Below are 22,766 nucleotides of genomic sequence, written 5' to 3'. Positions count from 1 at the left end.
AAATAGTTCTAAATTGTGAGTTCGACAAAGAAACAGCCAATGTAAAAACGGCAATATGTATACATATATTGAATTTTAAATATCGTTAATTATACACAAAATGTGAACAATAGTTATGATAAAATTGTTTCTTGAACCAACAGTCTACAGGTATGGTTTATTGAGGGAAAAAGTGATAATTATCTCCTTATATTTTAGGCTTTATTGCGAATTATTTTTTATATGGTAGGATGTTTTGTGATACAACTGACCTACACATATGCATCACTGTTATGTGATAACTCGAACATTGTTGAAATCATTGCTCCCAATGGTAAACAGTACTTTGAACGCTATAAAAAGGAATAATGATGATTTGAATAAAATTAATTGTAACATTCCATATGCCTTACTTCCGACTGCTTCCAAAATTCGATAGACTTGTATAATTCATGATATCATCTTCTCTCTATTCTGCGTGTTTTGTATATGACACACAGGAGACGGAAACTACGGAATTACACCAAAAAATAAACACTTATCCATTATCATATCTTTCCAGAGTAATTTCGTGCTTCCAAGTACTAGTACCAAATCCTCCGTAGGAAAAAGAAGCTGCCAAAACTCTTCACTCTTGACGATGAGATGTTATGCGGGCACTATTTCAATTTAGACAAGCAAAAGATAAACTATAAAAAAAATACAGAGTTACAAAAAGGTACACCTTTACCACCCATATTCCTGAAAACCATTTCAGTATCATAATGAATTCCTTTCTAAATGCAATGCTGCGCCTGCATTGTGTTGAGGCAACGAAACACTCACTCGCCCACTTTGGAAATTAATGACAAAATAATGTTTGATTATGTTGACTGCTGAATTAAACACCAGTATTGTACAAAGATATTTGTTTCTCGTGTGCTATGAATCAATGTCAGAAAATGTTTAGGACTTAGTTGTTTATATTTTGATGTAAGCGTTTTTGACAGTTCTATGTTTGGTAAAAGAATTTAGTAATTGTTATCAACTATTGATAATGCTACTACTACGGCTACTACTACTAATGAAAATAATAATAATAATAACAACGATAATAATAATAATAATGATAATAATAATAATAACAATAATAATAATTATTAATATTACTATTATTATTATTATTATTATTATTATCATTATTATTACTATTACTATTACTATTGTTATCATCATCATCATCATTAACAACATCAGAATGATAAGATTTATGATGATGATGATAATTGTTGTTTTTATTATCATCATTCTTATCTGGACTATTACAACGCATTGCAATCACAAATTCGTGTTAATGAGTAGGAACCCTACAAGTAGAGACCAAACTTTACATTATCAGTCAAGCATGTCAGTTTCAGTACTGCATATAGGGGCCTACTAATTCGTCCTTAATCACACAGCAATTAATTTACTTGATAACATATAGGAAATCATAATAATTATGAAATTTAGCCGTTAGGAACAAGGTCGTAGAGCATGTTCAGACAATCTGAAGATGTGCGTGTGTGTGTGTGTGCGTGTGTGTGTGTTTGTGTGTGTGTCTGTGTGTTGTGTGTCTGCGTGCGTATGACCCTTTGTGAGAATTAAGATGATGATTTAGCTTCACTCATTTCAAAAATTAATGTAAAATACGACTTCTTCATCGTGTACTGGTCAGGATATTGCAGCAACCACGACCCTGGACAAGGAGAATGTTCTCAGTCTCAAAGTTTACTCTTGTCACGTGAATTTAAATCACTACTATTTTCACCCGAATGAAACAAAGACCTCGTTTACAGTGCAGGGCTGGGCCAAGCCCGGGCCGAGCCGCGGCTGAGCCCGGCCTCGGCCCCGCAATTTTGTCCGTTTGCAGTGGAGGGCTCGGTCCGGGCTTTTAATTCAAACCTTTCAATATTTTGTCGTAGTGGCGCTCTGCTTGTAAACAAACGACTGCTATTGGGAGCGCGCCGGTCGCAATTTGGTACCGCATTTGGCCCAGTTTGCGTTTACAGTGAGAAAAGGCCGGGCTCGGCCGCGACTACCTCCAGAGCTTGGCAAAATGCGCGGCCGATTGTGGTACCGCATGTGGCCTTTTGCGCGTTTACAGTGAAATGAAGGCCGGGCTCGGCCGCGGCCTTCATTTCGCAGTAAATCTGTTTCAGATTATTATTATCACAAGCTCGACATTCTTCCCTTACTATCTTGTGCTAGAATCTGCAGCGGTTGCAGTGTTGCAGTGCAGTCGGGTGTAGCGGCAGGGCCATTCCATACAATGTATAGTTGGCTTAATGTGTAACGGCGCCATTTTCTGTTGCTGCATACACGAGCTGGGACCACAGACTGACAAAACTGAGAGTTCTGTAGCTTTTGTTGCTGGGACGGTGGATGGAGGTAAGACTGCATTGATATTACTGTCAAACCAGAAATTTTCGTCAATCAGAGCTAACGGCCTGTTTCACGGCATGAAACTTTCGTAAATGTCCACTGGCATTCAACGCTTTGAATAGGGAAAAAATGTTCATGATATCATATATGTATGTATTTCTTAGATGACGCGATTCTTGACTCCTCGCAAAATTCGCGAAAGTTTCATGCGCGCGAGAAATCTGGTTTTACAAACAATGTACAATACTAGTGTGCAAACAGGTGGTTGACGGTACAGTGCCTGTCTGCGTTTACCCTTTATGTACACTCAGCAAAAAAGAAAGAAAGAAAGAAAGTAAACGCTTTTTAAAGTTTAGATTTCTCTTAGAATATTTGGTTGAAAGCTAATGTATTACATATCATATTGAAAGTAATTTAAATGGTTATCAACCTGGTAGGTCAACAAAAAGGGAAACTTACCTCATGAGTGAACACCATTGTTTTTCTCTTCCAGGGCACAAAAGTAAAAATTGCAAACCTGAACAAATCGTCATTCATGCGTATGTGCTCTTCCATAGAACAATAAAAACAAACAACAAATTTCACACAAAAAGAAACATGAATTAGGTTGCAAAACAAACCTTTGATCTCTATGATATCTTTAAAGCCTAAAATACCAATCAAGGCTACATATAATGTAGGAAAATAAAGCATCTTATGTTGAATTTAAATTCAAATGAAATAAGAGAAGAAGCAATAATTAACAAAAATGGTACAAATTTGAGCTTATTTTCCAATGAGGAAATTTGTAAATAATATTAGGTTCTTGAAATTGTCACATGGATTTTAAATCACTAGTTTAAAAGAAATAAATAAAAAAATTCTGCTAATTTAACCATCTTTATGCTTTTTATTCCCTATGTCATTTGAAGTTTGACTTGATAGAAAATTCTCATTTTTCCCAATTAGTTTCCCACTTTGTTTTTCTTAGAGGTGATAACGAGATAAAGAGATCAAAAACTTATTTTCCTATATACTTTTTTCATGTCTCTCATTGTGTTCAAATGGTCTTTTGTTCTCAATGTTACCGTGAAGGGCATTTGCAAATGAAAGAGCACATGTCAATTTTTGCAATTTTTGATTTTGTGCCCTAGAGGACAAAAACGAATGTGCCTACTCATGCGCAAAGTTTTCTTTTTAATTAATCTATGAACTTAATAGCCATTTAAATTACCTTTAATATAGTACATAATACATTGATTTTTGTAAAAATCTTCTATGAAAAATATGAACTCGAAAAAGTGTTTACTTTCTTTTTTTGCTGAGTGTATGTGGTGTGTGTGGTGCCTGCATGAGTGTGTTTGTATGGGGGGGGGGGGGGATTGCTGAGCAGATGGCGTTGTAACATAAACTTTAAAATACTTCAAACTTTAAAAAAGTTCAAGTAATTATGCATAATACCAGTCAAGCATATATTGGTAGCATGTCCTGTTATTTTTGTCACCATAGCATTCGATTTTTGCAATCAACGTCTGGATTTTAATCCCTCACGCTCTTTATTCCTATAATCTTTTCTTTGGTTCCTCTTAATACTTGAAGGCAATGTTTCTTTTAAAATCATGAAACTGACGCTGTGCGCGACACCCAAGACCATGTTGTGTAAACATGCTAATATTCTAGCGATGTATATCGAAAGATAAACCAAAGATGTGTACAAACCATGGATTGAAAACATGGGAACAAATTCGTGAACACTGTCTCACACACATACAAACACACCCTCGCACACTTTCGGCTATGATAACATTATTGTATAGGAAAGACGGGTTTTCTAAACCTTGATGTATCAAAACGTGTAATAGGGAAGTCTTCTTTATATACTACGCGATAATTATATTCGCGGCATGAAATTTTCTCGGATTGGAGCTAACGGCCTTTTTCGCAGCATGATGTTCGAGAATTGCCACTAACATTCAACATCACGCAAAATCTTTCGTGTGCAATTTAATTTGGCGAATCTTTTCTCCCTCCCTCGAGAAATTCAAATGCACGGGAATGTCAATCGTTTTCCAGTATGTCTGATATGTCTGATCGTGTTGTTTTTTGTTTAATCCCCCCCCCCCGCCAGCTGAAAGGGAAAGAAAGAGGTGTGTTTTTTGTCTAATCTCATATTCCATACTTATACTGTGCTGAAGCTATGATAATAATGATGATGATAATAATAATAATAATAATAATAATAATAATAATAATGATGATAATAATAACGATGATAATAATAATGACTACTTGTATAGCGCACAGGTCCACTTTTCAGTGCTCATGGCGCTTAAAAAATGAAAAGATATATACATGCATAACATGTTCCAACATGTCAACAAAGAGGAAAATGGCAAACAAAAAACAATTACACTGCAAAAAGTCCGGTGTTAAATAGCGAACACCGAGCTGGTGTTAAATTTTCGGTGCTCATTTATGGTGTTAAATTAACACCTCCGGGTGTCATTTCCAAATTTTAAACTGTTTTTTAAAGAGTTTCTTAGTAGCTGCACTTCTTGTTGATTTTTAATTTAAACAAGACGATCAAGAATTTTACATTAAAATACTAGATTTTTGAAAAAAATGTGAAAATAAATTTACACCAAAGCAACGCCAGCTGGTGTGGTCTCTTATTGAAGCTGGACGGGTGTTAAACCATTGATATTAACACCAACAAATATCAAATGAACACCATGTGGTGTCATTTTTGAATTAACACCAGTACAGTGTCAAAATAACACCAGGTACAGTGTCAAATTAACACCACGAAGTGTCAGGTGAACACTTTTCAACACCATTACAGTGCATTTTTAACACCTGTTGGTGTGGTCCTTTATTGAAGTTTGATCGGTGTTAGATTTAACACCCGTGATGTTAAATCTAAAACCGATGTTTTTACAGTGTATAATATACCAAATAAAGAATACTACATATACCAATTAAAAATACAATATTGTTCCAACATTAATGACATACAGCAATCACAGTCCTTCGTGTGAGAGGAACAGATAAGTTTAAAAGCCCCCTCACACCTGAGCGAATGTTAGGGGAACGAAGGGGGACGAACGGGAAAAACGCACGAAATGCCCGCGAATTCAACGATTTCAAATAAAATTGCCTTCAAATCATCCGATTATAAACTAAAGTCAAATATGATTAACGAACGGTAAGCGAAGGATAAATATGACATGCGAAGGATAACGATTTTTCGGTTCACTTCTTTGAGTAAATTGCGGCCGAAGGCGAGCGAAGGGTTGATATGACCCGATAACACGAACGAACAATGAGCAATGGTTTGATATGGCGTGCGATTGGAAACGAAGACGAAAGAATATAGATCAGGCGTTCTCGTACGTGTGTGTGCGCTCCTCGGGGAGTATAAAAGCGACCAGGTCAGTCCAGATTTCAGTGCGGCCAGAGAAATCATCTACGCAACATTTACATTTAAAGGACGTCAAAGATAAACAGTAAAATCAGCCGGAAGATTCCAGTATTTTTGGCACTGTAAACATTAATGTTTTTTTCGCAAAAATTGTGCGAGTACGTGGAAGGTGATAGCCATCACGATGACGAGTTGGGTAGATATGAAGAGAGTTATTTTTTATGAACATAAGTGCAAAAATGTCAGGAAGCTCATCAATTGAAAATTTATACATAAAAATACCAACATTATAATGAAACAAATCAATCAATCAATTTCAGATTTTTGCTTCTACACAAAAGATCATTTGTGTGAAATAGATATCCAACATTATTAATTATTCTTAAAGCACGTTTTTGAAGAAGAAAAAGGGTATCAAGCAAAAACTGAAATGAATTGCCCCAATTGCTATCATTTTAGCAAAAAAAAAAATAAATATTGAAACAGTAACAATAGAGGTGAGGTGATAACAAATCTGACGTACCCCTAAATTGACTCGACCTACCCCCTTTCCCCTATTGTATCATACCTACCACCAACATCGCACCAGATAAATTTGTAGTCACTGTCCACTATAGCCAACAGGATTATACTAAAAAGCCCTTGTAGTTTTAGCATAGCGAGCCGGACAGAGGAGGCTTTCTGATGGCCACATGCTTGCCATCAATAGCTGCCACACACAGACACAGTGGGGAAAATTCCACCGCTTGTAGAATCCACCAGCAAGTTGTTTCCATCCATCAGGGGTTGAAGGGGCTGTCATGACTTCATCTGCATACTCGTCACATATGGCCTGACACACTTCCCTGGCCACTACAGATAGGGCGTTTTCAGGCACCCTTCACCCATACTGCATGTCGGAGTACTTGGTGCCAGACACAAAATGACGGAGAGTAGCTGCCAACTTGAGACCTTTACCAGCGGCTCCCTGTACCAGGTGTACTGCCTCCTGATTCTTCCACTGACCCTCTCCAGGATTTCATCGTAGAGTTCAGGGAGCATGCAGAGAAATTTCTTGAAAGTCGAAGGGTCTTCTCTTCGGAGCTCAACCAACAGCTGGTCGTAGATTCCAAAAGCCCTTCTTCTGGCAGGGTTCAGCCACGTCCTTCTCCAGATACGACGTCGTCTGAAGCCTCGTCTCCATCTGAAGCTGCCTCTGATGAACTGGTGTAGGTTCAGCTGCTGATGTATAATATCATTCTGAGCCATTGCCAGTAAATACTGGACTCTGAGGCGGGCTGCATCTTCCATTTTTCTGAAGAAACTTTGAAACTTTCAGGTGGAATGTTTATGAAAATGTATGAGTAGCGTGGTAAGTGGCTGGTCACATAGAGCAGCTCAGCATTCGCCAATTTTTTCGTCAGGTCATTCGCTCGTATTCGTATCACTTCGCAATCCGTAGTTTGTCATAGTATCTCTTAGACTTGCCTTCGTGTATGCATCGCCTTTCAAATTTAGTAAAAGTCAATCTTAGTTTCCCTTCGCATAGAAGATGGCAAGCGAAAATACGTTTGTCATAGTATCTTCGTTTCTATGCGAAAGTCATATTTAGTCATCGTGTTGCTTCGTTTAGGGTTCTTTCGAGATCGGTCCACCTTGGCAAAAGCGCGATGAGGGACTATGCGTGACAATAGCTCACGAACGATAAACGAACGATTACCGCAGACTAAATCAGAGATGCGAATGACAGACGATTTTTCAATTCGTCGGGAAATTTTAAACATGTTCAAAAATCCCGTGCGAATTTGAATAATCGCAACTGTTAGTTCAGAACGTGTACGAACCCAAACACGAAGGGTAAATATGACTTACTATCAATTACCATTGAAAACGATTTTTCCAAAAATGCCTTTCGCCAGCCATCGCAAGTCATATTTCAGGCAATTCACTCAGGTGTGAGGGGGCCTTTAACTTTGGATTTGAATTTCTCTGTAGATACAGTTCCCTTATAGTAACTGATTTCACAATTTTGGTCCCATAACGGAGAAAGCACGATTACCCCATCCATGTTTTACTCTGGGTGTTTGGAGTATACCAAAAAGTTGTTTTCTGTCAGACTCCACCACCTGTCATCACAGAGGGTTATGTAGCTCCTGGATTCGAAGACGTCCTGGAGGCTTTCAGGTGAGTCGTTGTTAAAAGTGTATTTATCTGGTTTCCTGTTTAAAGGGGATGGCTAGTAACTGATGATCAGTAGGAATCAGTGGGAATGCTGGGGGATGATCGTTCCAATCCTTGTGGGATTCATTTAAAAGCGCATTATGTATACTGTTATGTGAAAATTATTTGCGTCAGAATGGTCTCACATTCAAGTAATGTGCAGTTTAGTGTTTCAAGGTTAGCATGCCTGTACAGTGACGGGGCATTAAACTGCACATTGCTTGAATATGAGACTGTTCTGAAGCATAATTATTATTTTCACACAACAATAGATATGTACTCTTAAATGAATCCCACAGGAATTGGAAAAATCATCGCCCAGCATTCCCACTGATTTCCACCGATCAGTTACTTCCCATCCCCTTTTAAATGAGCATCAGGTTCAATGAGATCATTATGTGTTTTTAAAACTCATCTAAACTGTCAACATAAACCAAAGGCAGATTATTTCATTCCACTGTGAAACAATGAAGCAAAATCTGCAAAAGGTGCTGAAAACTGACATCTCTAAAAAAAAATAAATAAAAAAGTTGAGTTCCGTTCAAATTAATATTGGAGGTTACTGTCATGAAGAGTGCTGTACAGATTGTAAGCATAAAAAGAAATATTAAAAAAGACTAAATTTGGAATTATCTGCCTACTTCTTGAAAACACCAGCATGTTGAGAACAATCTCGATCTGGATCTATGAATATTTCAAGTCAGATTTTGTTGACAGCTTCCAAGGGCCAAAAGGGGATGTGAAGTCATCTGATACCGTGTCAGGAACAAAAATGGACTGTATCAACTCTTTTCATCCCGATCCTATAAAAGTACTCTCCAATAAAGATAATAATATGCCTCTTAGCATTAGACTTCCGCAGGTATACACCCAAGAGAAAGGAGAAAGGATCAGTTAGAAGAAATAGTTAAAAGCTCAAGGGAGCGAACACTGAAACGTAGGTATGTGAGTGAATGAGGAACAGAAAGTCGTCGATCATATTCTGTAAAGTTGATCTTTAATTCAAATATTAATCTGGAATGAATCAAATCTTTGACACAGAGCAAACTTTGAGAGTGGCCGAGATCCCCGTACAGGAGGATCGGCATTTGCTGCCTATCATCGGGGGAAGAAAGTCGTCGACATTTGGGGTGGATTCGCAGATTATGAGAGCAAGCAGAAATGGCGAAAAGACACTATCTCCATTTTCTTCTCATCAACGAAAGGTTAATTTCATATTCGTTTGTCTTTTTTACATTTTTAATGTATACGTCATTTTCAGGTATGATGATTATATTAAACCTGTCTTCAAATTTGCAACAGAAATGGGAAGAATCTTTGTCCAAATACCCCAGCGAAATTAATTTTATCAACACAATGACAGACGTGCAACAACACGAATGATCAGATGCTTGCATACTTCTGTAGCAAGGTACATGTATTACAGCAGGACATTTAAATAGAGTAGAGAAAAATACTCCCCGGACCCCTCTTTGTGTGAGGTATTTTCATTATACGCAATCATGTTGAACCACACACGTACTCTGATTCAGAGAGTAGTATCGTTCTCAGAGTCACACATAGTCAATGGGCCAAGACCCGAAAAATGGGTTGTTGGTACCATCTGAGGTGGCACAACTTTTTTGGTGTCAGTTTGTTTGTCGGGCATAGATATGCTTATCAAGCTATGATAGCATTTCCAAATGAGTAGCTTAGTCATAATAAATGAATTTTTAACCAATTTGGTCTCGTATTTATATTCCTATACTTCTGAATCGAAACTAAACCGCTATACAAAGAAGAGCACTGCCTTCTGTATGTCCACAGGTGCGCTTAGTCTTTATTCAAGGCAGCGAAGGGAATATCCAAAGGGTTATGATGTCCACAGCTGTCACGCGGTGCGCTTAGTTCTTTATCTAGACCAATGTACCGTTATCATATCTAAAGTTCCTCGTAAAAGGGATTATCTATACTGTTTTTATACTACCCTATCAACAAATACATCAGTTTTAAACAAAAATCACTCTGTTCATTTACAATATCATTCATTATAATGTATCGTAGTGTACCGGTACATTGTTTTTGCATTATCTTATATTGTTGGAGGGAAATAAAGCGACATTGGCGTGGTATCAGCATTTTCACCGTAGCGTTTTCACCGGAAAATGATAAATGATTGAAAAATACGGTAAAATTTACTAGGAATTGCTTTTGTTGTTGTTGTTGTTTTTAGATAAAAGGATATACACTGTATCATACGCTTTGGATATTCCCTTCGCCGTCTAGAATAAAGACTAAGCGCTGTGGACATCATTACCTTTTGATATTCCCTTCGCTGCCTTGAATAAAGACTAAGCGCACCGCGTTTACAACAGAACACCTGTGAACATACCACAGAGCTGCATTTTACAGCTCTATGGAACATACAGTAGACAGTGCTCTTCTTTGTATGGCGGTTAGTTTCGATTCAGAAGTATAGGGATATAACAACGAGACCAAATTGGTTAAAAATTCATTTACTATGACTAAGCTACTCATTTGGAAATGCTATCATAGCTTGATAAGCATATCTATGCCCGACAAACAAAATGACACCAAAAAGGTTTTGCCACCTCAGATGGTACCAATATCTGGCCTGGCCCATGGACTAACAGGCAAAGTCTGGAGATGGAATGAGGGGTGGGGGGGGGGGGGTCGCCCCGACGTCTCTTGCTGCGGATGGAGTGATTTGGCAACATACCAATTTCTTGTTATTCTGGCAAAATTTCACAACTTTAAGGTAAACTTATTGTTACGCAAAGCTATTGATTTCAATTCAATTCAATTCGATTTTATTTTCGGTTTCTGGAAATTTGTTTTGTTTGCATGCATACCCGGTTACATCAATGATTATAAGTATACAAAGCACACATATAACATAAATACATAGACATGATAGACATACAAGAGACATACAGCAATACAATATCGCTATCATTGTCAAAAAACCAACATAAAATACAATTAGATTTTTCATGAACATTGATAATTCTCAGGGAGGGGTCTAGGGCAATTACCCCCTGGGCAATTACCCCGGACCCTTCCCCTGGCCCTAATCCTAATCCTAATCCTGAACCTAATCCTAACCCTAACCCAAACTCCTAACCCTAAACCTAACCCTAACCCTAATATTTACTCTAACCTTACCACTAACCAGTATTTAGCCGGAGGGTAATTGCCCTCTGGGGGTAATTGCCCGGATACGCCCAGGGAGTATTAGGCCTATAAGTTAGTTCTCTCCTGCCTTTTATCTCAGCTTTGCCAGGGGTGGAGGTGCGGTTACAGCTCGTTATTCCGAAGGGTCGTTATTCCGAAGGCTCTTTAGTCCGAAGATTCGTTATTCCGAAGGTTCGTTATTCAGAATTTCATTTTTGGATTAACGAATCTCCGGAATAACGAACCTTCGAAATAACCCCACAAATGTTCGGATTAACGAACCCTTTTTCATTTTCGGATTAACGAACCTCTAGGTATCGGGGATTTGTGTGTTTCGGATTAACGAACCTTCGGAATAACGAACCTATCAAAATAGCAAACCTTCAGAATAACGAACAGCACCCGGAGGTGCGGCCCCATACTCCTATCTAAAACGATACCTCTGGTCTGTTATTTGCTGTTTGTGTGTGTGTGTGTGTGTGTGTGTGTGTGTGTGTGTTTTGTTGTGTGTGAGTTTTGTTGTTGTTGTTTTTTAAGGTAAACGTGCAGTTCTCAGCTTGCCTTCATGTACTCACTGTATGTGTCCTCTATAAAAAATCAAGGAGATTATTACTACAAGCCTTATTTCCCGTATTGAAATTATCATTCTTTTTTCCCCCGATGTAGGGGTTGCGTCAGTGTGCATTGCCATGCTTGTAGATCGAGGTTTGCTGGACTACAACAAACCAGTCGCCCTCTATTGGCCGGAATTCGCACAGAAGGGCAAAGAGAAGGTTACCGTCAAAGACATGATGGAGCATAAGGTTATTTAACTCTTTTATAAGGAAACTTGAACGGCCTGGTTACAAGTAATCAATGGTAAAAAAGACTTTAAATAAATCTGAAAGGGAAATTCGAACGCATTTATAAGTTAGTCTGATAAGTAAGAGTAAAATTCACTTGAAACAACTGGGACTGATTGATAAAAATATGATGGTAAGGTGAAATTATGTATAAACGAGTTTATTAAATTTGTTTTTGAAACACATTCACAAACAATTAAAAGAATGTACAATTGAGAATGACACTAAATTTTGCAACGTAGATAGTAATTATAAACGTGCTATTACATCTTAATGATGGAATCCATTCTTACGCGAATCGCTTTCACATAATGGCATGTATGATGTGATTGACACGTGATTGCAAGAAGTTTTACTTACTCTTTTAAGGCGGGACTTGCCGTATCCGCACCACCTGGTTTGAGCCTCGAGTTGCTACAAGATGTTGCCAAGGCAGGTGAACTCATGGCAAAAACAGAGCCACAATGGGAGTATGATGGCCACACCCATGGTTACCATGGTTTCACATTTGGACCACTAGCCAATGAGCTTTTGCGGCGAGTTGACCCTCAACATCGAACTCTGGGACAGTTTTTCAAGGAGGAGATAGCAGAGCCTTTCGGTAATGTCAATTGATAGCTCCTTTAGTTAGTCAAATTGATTCCTTATTCAGAAAAGGGACGAAATGGTATACCTTCATTCCGAAGGTTCGTTGATTTGAAAATGAAAGAAGGTTCGTTTTTCCGAAGGTCCGTTTTCCGAGACACAATCTCAATAGGCATACTTAAATGGTCATTAATCCGAAAATAAAAATCATAAAAAGTTCGTTAATCCGAAAATCAAATGAGGTACGCTATCGTTATTCCGAAGGTTTGTGAATCTGAATTAATGAAATAAGGGTCGTAATTCCCAATTAAGTATTTTTTTTACCAGAAAATGAAATAGGTTCGCTGTTCTGAAGGTTTGTTAATCCGAAAACGAAAAGAAGGTGCCTCCTTACGAACCTTCGTACTAACCATGCTAACGAACCTATTTCATTTGTTTAACAAAAGACATTGGAATGCACCTTACCCTCGAGTCAGAATAACTTGCATGTTCCCTCACCATAGCTGCATTCAGACTAAGGCAGTTTTGGTCGGAGTAACTTCGGAGGAAGGGTTGGAGGAAGCTTGGTCGGAGTAACTTCGGAGGATAGGTCGGAGTAGTGCCCGTCTGAACAAGGTCGTGGCAACTTCCTCCGATAGTAGGAACTTACCACGACCTCTTCCTCCGAACGAGATACTAGCGAGTATCTCGCTACCACGACTAGCCGGTCGGAGTAAATTGCCCGTGCGGACAAGCCCTCGGAGCATCTATGAACTTACATGCCGTACTATAGGTAAAACTTCCTGGGTCAAATCGCAATGTTGACATTTTGCGACTACACGTGCGCGTGTAGTGCAATATTCTAACCTAGTTGATCGCGACGAAGAAGCTAGCGCTCATGCAGAAATTTCCGTTAACAAGAATGGAGAAGACAATGCAACTGGTAAAAAACAATCGCATGGTCGACGAGCGCGGCGCTACCACTTCCGGAAGTTACACCGACCCTCGCACATATTATTGGTCGGAGTTTCTTCGCACGACAGTCGTGTGGACACACGGGTCGTGGTAAGATATGCATTAATTTGAATTTTAATTGCCGTGCCATAAATTTTTACTCCGACTAGAAATACGTGTGAACATGGCTCATGCCTTTTGTTAGTCACATTAATATCACATGAGCGCTAGCTTCTTCGTCGCGATCGACGAGGTTAGAATTGCACTACACGCGCACGTGTAGTCGCAAAATGTCAACATTGCGATTTGACCCAGGAAGTTTTACCTAGGTCGTACGGCATGTAAGTTCATAGATACTCCGAGGGCTTGTCCGGACGGGCAATTTACTCCGACCGGCTAGTCGTGGTAGCGAGATACTCCTGAGAAAACTCAGGAGTATCTCGTTCGGAGAAAGTTGCCACGACCTTGTTCAGACGGGCACTACTCCGACCTATCCTCCGAAGTTACTCCGACCAAGCTTCCTCCGACCCTTCCTCCGAAGTTACTCCGACCAAAACTGCCTCCGTCTGAACACAGCTAGAAACATGCAAGTCATGATGAGTCGAGGGGAAGGTGCATAATTCCAACGTCTTTTGTTAAACATTTCAGTACTTTAGCAATGATTGACAGATGAGGTCATCTGAGGAATAGTGGTTTCGGAGGACTTTTTGTGGCGTTCCCAAGTAAGTTGAAGGAAAATAGAAGAAAAACTCATTAAAGATATACCATGGTGTGTTTCTAGATATTCATTTCACCGCAGAAGTGATGTTGAGGATATCATAAATCAATACAAATCAGCATGCATTTAGATTTCAGGAGCCCTTTAAGGAGAGGGAGAGAGGGGGAGGATTTTTTTTTTTAACGCTACCTGGGTGTACTATAACGGCAAATCTGTTTCCCAGTAAGAACGAAATTCTACAGTAACTCATAATATCATATTTATATCTCCTTGATGAAAATAGTCTTTCGTGATTTCCCGCGGCTATTAGCGCCAAATTCACCAATGTGCAGTATACACGGGCGTAAAGGTGATCGCGTTTCATATTATCTATTATATAATCAAGTCCTCAGGACTCATTCACTGTTCAAACTTTGATATCTGTTTTTGTAATCATTGACATTTTAAAGTACAATTTCTATATGCCTTCACAAGCATACATACATCCTCTCTCATGAACACATGCACATTTTCCTTTTCATTTTTTTGTGCTAATAGTGTTTAAATCTATTTCCTCTCAGGCATAGATTTCCACATCGGTCTTCCATTGGAAAGCAACCACCGTGTCGCCCGCCTTCTCGTGAACCGTCGCCCGGCATTGCTGCGAATCCTAAAGAGTATACAGACTTCGGATGGAAGACAAGTTCTAAAGCACATGATAGCCACCAACGCCTTTGGAGAAATGATGGACAATTTGAATGAAATGGCAGATGTATGTATACAGGCACATTCAGCCCCCCCCCCCCACACACACACACACATACACACAATGTTGCAAAGGTCGAGGATGTGAAGTTTGTATTCAAGCGCTCTTTGGCCCGCTCTTAGCCACGCATTCTACTTTTTTTTTTTCTTTTTTTTTTGGGGGGGGGTTCTGTTCAGGAAACTTAAAGGGGATTTCTAGTTACTGATCAGTGGGAATCAGCGGAAATGCTGGGGGATGATTGGGGATGGGGGATCCTTGTGGGATTCATTTAAGAGTGCATTATAAATCTATTGTTGTGTGAAAATTATTTGCTTCAGAATGGTCTCATATTCAAGTAATGTGCATTTTAAGCATGTCTGTACAGTGACGGGGCATTAAACTGCACATTTTACTTGACTAAGAGACTGTTCCGAAGCAAATAATTTTCACACATCAATAGATCACTATGTATAATGTACTCTTAAATGAATCCTACAAAAATTGGAACAGGCATCCCCCAGCATTCCCACTGATTCCCACTGATCAGTTACTAGCCATCCCCCTTAATGTGAGATCGTACTACAATATTGTTACAGATCTGGTCATCATTATTATGTCGCAATACACTGAAGCCTGCGAGTGGATCGCCCTGTACCAGCCAACTCCATCACACACCAATCTCTATTTTTTTTTTCGCCTTAAGTGTTTTTGCCCCTCCATCATTCTCTCTATTCAGGTATATACCTGTGCTATCTTATTCCTTGAATTATTCAAGAACTGTTTCGTACAAACACGGCAATATCTAGACATTCATTATTTTCTCATTTTTTTGTCAGATTTTTGATGAAACAGGTAATGTTCTATTGACATTCATTTTTTGTTTTGTTTATTGTTGGTGGGGGACTATTATTAGTTGAGATGTCTATCCTTTGTTGAGTCTAATCCTCATTTTGCTCGGCATGTTTATTAAAACGTCTTGTTGTGGGCAGTGTCCTGCTGTAATGATTTTTTCATAATTAGTTTGTTGTTATACAGGGTGTATCAAAAAAAAGTTACACTTAAAAAAATGTCTAAATTACATTTAAAAATATTAGAAGATTTTTTCATATTTACGGATGATATTTATCGATCTCATCTATCAAATGCAATCAACAAAACAAATTTTTGTTCACGCTTGGCTGAACACTGACGCTCTTTGTCCAAGGTGTAAAAAATGACTTGCGCCAAATTGAAAGAAGATGGAAAATTCAGCCAGCAGTCCAAATAATGCTCCCATTAAAAAAAATGCTCTTTTGCTGGTGGTAGAAACAACAAGGGAAGAGAGCAGTGGCCAGTTTGGATGAACAAAATACCAAAAACCTAAAAACAAAAAACAAAAAACGAGCCTTTAAGTCACGGGGGGGGGGGGGAGGGAGGTTATTCCCTATGCCTATGTCGATCTACAACTTTAAACATGCAACAATTGTGACTGACTGATTAATTGATTGATTGATTGATTAAATGATTGATTGATTGATTGATTGATTGGATTGGATTTGATCGATTGATTGATTGGATTGATTGTATTGATTGAATGATTGAAAGGTGATATTTCCTATGTCGATCTGTCACTTTAAACATGCATACAATAATGATTGTGACAGATTGATTGATTGATTGATTTGTTGATTGATTTGTTGATTGATTGATTCTTGGATTGATTGATTGATGTATTGATCAATTGATTGGACTGATTGATTGATTGGATTGATGGTATTGATTGAATGACCTGAGGATGCATTAATTTTGTACTTTCCTTCTTGATTGAGGGACTGGCATGTGGGTTCGATATGTCTGTGCATGATTTTGATAATCAACCTTCTATTACACAATGGAATCATTTAAAACGTGACAGAAAATCGCCAGAAAATTCCTAAACTATCATAACATGATTAAAATTGTGAGCAAAAGAGCAATTTGTTTGAATGAGAAAACTTCTTTGGACTGCTGGCTGAATTTTCCATCTTCTTTCAATTTGGCGCAAGTCATTTTTCACACTCTGGACAAAGAGCGTCAGTGTTCCACCAAGCGTGAACAAAAATTTGTTTGGTTGATTGCACTTGAAAGATGAGTCTATTGGGCATCCATGAATATGAAAAAAACTCTCCGAAACATTTTGAGATGTATTCATGAAAAGATTTTCAAAATTTTAACTTTTTTATACGCCATGTATAGGTTTCCCCCGCCTAATTTCATCAGATTTGCATTCGAATTAATGAAAAGGCATTCAAATTCAAGCGATTTGGGTCACTGCTCTACTCTTACGGTCCATTTTAATTCTTTGAGTATTCTATTTCATTTCTTGTCATTCCTTTTATATTTCATGTCATTCAATTTAGGGGGAAATTCATTCAATTCAACGACTCAAAGTTGGCGTTCAATTTCGCGCCAGCTGGATAGACATTTAAATTCGCGCCAAATACCACTTTCAATTTCATTTATAGGAACACAGCTTTGCATTTTGAAAGTTCAAATTCAGTCAACATACACAGTTTCTACGGACCTTTTTTCACTGTCATACAATCGGATGATACAATTTCATTTTCATTTCAAAGTCTCATTTAATTATCTTAATTGTTTTGGATGTATTTCTTTCCTGGCTACCTTTCTATAATTTTCAAGTCATCGCTAACAGTATATGTAACATTTAGGAACTGGCCATATCCTAGAATATTTTAGGGGTCCTATGTACATCCAAATCCAAATTGATTCATTTTAATTTCATTCCTTAGTTTCCCGTGTCCATATTATCGATCATAAGTCGCCGCAATTGGCTCCGCTGTAAATGGTATAGACCCATTTACCAAAAGATAATATCACCAGTTTCTGGTTGTCATGCTAGAGTCACACACAGCCGGATTTCCTACCGAGACCATAAGGAATTAAAACCGTATCGACCCGGTTCGAGCCGTAGAGACCCGAATTGACCCGCATCGTAACCCGTGTCAATTCCTGATGGATTCCGGGGGCTACGATACGGCGCGGCGGTGAAAAAAAAAAAATTGGTCATGTTCAAAATTTTTCACGGATTTTAATTCCGTATTGATATCCAAATTGACCCTGTTCGAACAGCGCATTGACTCGCATCGAACCGCTGTAACGCGCAGCGTAAAACCGTATGGACCCTTGCCGTATACCGCATTGCCTTCATGCAACAGATGATGACAAGGTTTACATCTGGGTAGGTACGGGTCGTAGAGGGTTGACACGAGTCGATACTGGGGTCGAAAAGGATGAAAAGGATTTAAAGCGGATTTTTATATGGTTCGTTACGGGTCAATATGGGTCTCTACGGCTCGAACCTGGTCCATACGGTTTTAATTCCTTTTGGACCCGATTCGAAATCCGGCCTTGTGTGACTGTAGCATAAATAATTACCCTCCATTCCGGGACTAATCCGGCTCATTTTCAACCGAATCAAATCGTTTTGTGACCCGGCTGTGTGTGACTCTAGCATGAAGGTCGTGCTTCATCCACCATTATTGTGTACGTATTGAGATGTTCACGCATACTCTGTATTGTAGCAGCTGCTAAATAATATTACTCTATGAATAACGTGTAAATGCATTCTTATGAAAGTGAGGTTATACGAGTTATTTAGTATGAGTCAAAATCACATTTGAAGGTATATCAAATTTGCATACTTTTAAACTGCTGAGTAACTACAAAGAATAAAAGCAACAACGAAAAAGACTGCCCATTCTTTGTAGTTGTTTGCCTTGTCGTGACTTTAAATTCCGTAAGCCTCTCCACGGAGGTGCTGATTCGAATTTGAATGCATTGACTTACATTTTTTTTTGAATGCCCTTTTTACACCCTTGTGTGAGAAACTCATGAAATCGCATGCTAATGAAATTAAATTGAATGAACTAGTTACCTTTTTGAATGTCGATCTCGGTGATCATTCAAATTCACTCCAACTTGAATGACCGCATCGTTAAATCGAATGCGAATCTGATGAAATTGGGCAGGAAAACCAACTATTGTACGTCTTTCAAAATTTTCCTTTGTTGTTGATTTATTAATTTATAATAATGATCATCACTGATACCACTTAGTTTTCGACAAGGGAATAATCTCAGCGTCAACATCACAAACACTGAGAAAGTCATTTGCATGGACTATAAACTTTACAGGGGTAGGCATGCCACGATGTATGCATTCACACACGCTCTCTGTACACCATTGCATTATAAGCGTTACTGAGGCGTTCTTGTCCCCAATTGTCTGTGGTCACGCAATTTATTTGGATGTGTATACTGCATCCAAACTGTATTACGCTGTGAAAATGGGAACACACCCGATATAAGCATGTACACATACATATGCATTTATATACATATACAATGTACGTATATTTTTTTTTTTGTGTGTGTGAGTATGCATGACTGTCAAAGAAATGCTCATGAAAAACGCTTTATCTATCAGCACTTATGCGAAAATTAAAACTAAACTAAACTAAACTACAACTGAGCAATAACCTGATACAATAATTGCATTACAAAATACTGTTTCAAGTACATCTAAAATGTACATATACCTGGTACACGGAAACACATACAATAATCACCCCTTAGATTGTTTTTATCATTACGTCTTCCTATTCACCTTAGATAGTTACCCACTTCACTTCATTAAGGTCAAAATGATACGTATATATCGAGGCAAATTGCCTGAAGGCAGGACCCCCAAAAAAAGCCAATAACGGCATTTAAAACTTTTGCGTCTTTTCGACAGTTCGGAGTCTTCAACGATCCCGCTTACAGAGCCATCGAATTGCCTTCAGCAAACGGTATTGGGTCTGCGGCTGGTCTTGCAAAGGTTCGTATGAGAAAAAAAAAAACATGGCGGCAATGTCGAAAACGTTGTGCTATCTGCACTTAATATGCTTAAGTTATCAGTATGAATAGCTTGTGACTATTTCCATGGTGTAAAAGTGGCAAAAATGAAGTAATTAGTTTACAACATGAGAGATTATCCTCAATAATTTTTACCGAAGGATTGGCGAACATTTTATAATAAAATTAATCCAAAAAAAAAGAATAAGTGTGTGAATATAAAGACCAATAATTTTCGGTTCCATTTATCCTTCTGATGTATTATGGAGCAATTCACTGATAAATGGTTGAATGTAGTTGTATCAAACTTTATTTGTCATATCCTTTATTATTTTGTAAGATTTTCATTGAATGATTAATGTATGTAATAATGAATTTGTTTATTATCTGTTTTTCTTTTGATCACATTATATCATATTGCAATACGCAATTGAGTATATGGAATCTATATGGTGTGTAAATTCACAATTATCATTACCACTTTATTATCATTATCATCATAATCATTATTAGTTATTAAACTATGGGCTTAAATACTATTTTCATAAAGCAATGGCGTAATTCAGAGGATAATCGTTAATCGTTAATGTGTCCAAAGTAATGATAACTTGCACCTCCAAGTGACTAAACACACCATCAAGAAAAGTAAAATGATAATGATGTTTAATCGTTGTCTCAGTTTAATCCCATCTTTTGTTGTGTTCTCCATTTTCTACCTAATATTTCGTATTTTAAAGGGGTGGTACAGTTTCGGTTGATATGGGGATTGATGTTGCAAACGATTTTTGATGATTTTTTTTTTATTACAAATCTCGTATGAAATATGAAAGAGAACATTATACTTAAATGAATCCAAAGTTTATTTGATTTTTAAAAAATGGTTTTGAAATGGATGAGATATCCAAAACAAAGTTATCCTTATCAAAGGTGAGACCCAGCTTCTATTCGGATTGCATCGTTTTACTACATATATATAATATATATATATATATTTGATATCTCATCCATATAACCCCATTTTTATATGTATGCTTTTCAATATTTCATATAGTGGTTTTTAAGTATGTCACAAAATGTAAAAGTTGAACTGTCAACTAATGAATATTTTACTATCTTGCTATTTTACTATTTTGCACTTACAAATTACTTAAACAAGCTGGAAATTTGATCCAGTAGTTTTAATGTATATATATTTGTTGTTTATCCAGCGTTTTTCGTTTACTTAAAATATTTTGTAGCCTTATCCTTAATTATGTATTATGATGAAATCTATGTATTCCATTTCTGTAAAACATTTATCTGTTTCTGTTAGAAATGGAAAAATGAATGAATGAATGAGAGAACGAATATATCAAATATATATGTCCATTTCCGGTTTATAATGTGATGTTCTTCTGTTTTCAGCTCTATGGAATAATTTCATCCGGTGGCATAGACCCAGTTACTAACAGAACTCTGCTGTCGAAGGAGAGAGTCGACGATTTTCTGAATTTCGAGCCTCCTTCTGTCGACAGGACTCTTGGTCTTCCTCTCTCCAACAGTCGCGGGATGATGAAAATTGATAAGTTTGTGGTATGTTACCAATCAGGCTTTAAAAGATGACTCATGTTATACGTATGAAGACAAACCTGTCTACAGCGGCCACCCAAGGGTCAAGAGGGAAAAGACCGTTATAGACAGGTGGCCGCTGTGGCCAGGGTCGTTGGATTTTCTCTCTGAGGAATTGTTTATCTTAGTGGTCGTATACGGCAGGTTACTGCTATAGATAGGTGACCGCTACAGATAGGTGGCCGCTAGGGCTGGTTTGACTGTAACTGGTTTCGTATTTGAACACAATGGCACTACAACAGTTTTTATAGTGTGATTTCATTTTCAAGTCAAGTCCTAAACGTAACATCTCGTTCCACACAATACCGGATCATATTTTCTCCGCTTTTCCGCATCTTGCTTGGATAATGTTTGTGTTATACAGCCTTATTCTTTTTTGATAACCCTCTCATTAATAATTCTGTCCTAATTGATTAGCGTACATGATACCCTCGCTATTGTTATTTGATGAGTCAAAGTAATGATATAAACATCACGATAGCTATTTCGAAGGTGAACATTCCTTTGCTATAAAAGGTAATATAAAGTTACCCCATATAAATTTCACATTTCTTTTTACATAACTGAACTTATGCCCGTGATTCTAATGTCTATATTCGAAGGATCGAGTTATGATTTAATATGTGAACTGACCTGACATTCTCCTTCTTTTTGTAGGACGGAGTGACAATGTTTGGACACCCAGGAGCTGGCGGACAACACGGCTGTGCAGACCCGGGGCATCAGGTTGGATTCGCCTACGTCAGTAGCACCATGATTCAAAATCTTGTCGGTGAAGATCCCCGGACTAATCAACTTGTGCAGAGTCTTTATAAATGTGTCCAAAAGCTTGAAAATCATTAATCATTATTTTTTTAAGGGTTTTTTACTATTAGTAAACATTTGTTCTCTCTCTCTCTCTCTCTCTTTTTTTTTGAAAATCGGTGAAGGCGTTTGTACCAATTCCCTTCATCACATATATCGAAAATATCATAATTCACAAGTAATACCCAACCAACACTAGATTGACATGAATCTTTAGGCATACAAGAATTTGTAAGAAGTATAATATTTGTGAAAATTACCAAGGCATCCATATATTGGAGGGCGAGTTACGATAAATGATGAAAGAAAACAGTAAAAATAAATCATTGAATAAGTTTGAGACAACAACAACAATGGAATTGCTTCGTCATTAAAGCTAAATGGTTTAAAGGACAAGTTCAACTTGATATTTCACACTTGTTGAACTTGATGTATTGAGTGTGTGCAGCAATATGATGTAAAACACATCAGTGAAAGGTCGAGGAGATTTTTGAAGTTCCGTTCAAAATTTTTGAAGTTG

General features: G+C 37.8%; 1 protein-coding gene across 1 annotated transcript; it reads left to right on the top strand.

Moving 5' to 3' along the window:
• The first annotated feature begins 2,285 nt into the window (after nt 1–2,285).
• Nucleotides 2,286–22,285, top strand: LOC139727277 (beta-lactamase domain-containing protein 2-like). The gene is made up of 9 exons (XM_071638232.1): nt 2,286–2,388; nt 7,852–7,945; nt 9,023–9,186; nt 11,822–11,958; nt 12,367–12,598; nt 14,794–14,984; nt 19,734–19,817; nt 21,239–21,406; nt 22,100–22,285. The coding sequence occupies exons 1-9, from the start codon at nt 2,286–2,288 to the stop codon at nt 22,283–22,285; spliced, it is 1,359 nt and encodes a 452-aa protein (XP_071494333.1).
• Nucleotides 22,286–22,766: the final 481 nt, after the last annotated feature.

Source organism: Diadema antillarum, unplaced genomic scaffold, assembly GCF_040938485.1.
Source record: "Diadema antillarum isolate AM-2024a unplaced genomic scaffold, OU_Dant_1.0 seq00000124_RagTag, whole genome shotgun sequence".
NCBI classification, from domain to species: Eukaryota; Metazoa; Echinodermata; class Echinoidea; order Diadematoida; family Diadematidae; genus Diadema; species Diadema antillarum.
The sequence above is the reverse complement of the archived record's forward strand: the minus strand, read 5'-3'. Positions and strand labels throughout refer to the sequence as shown.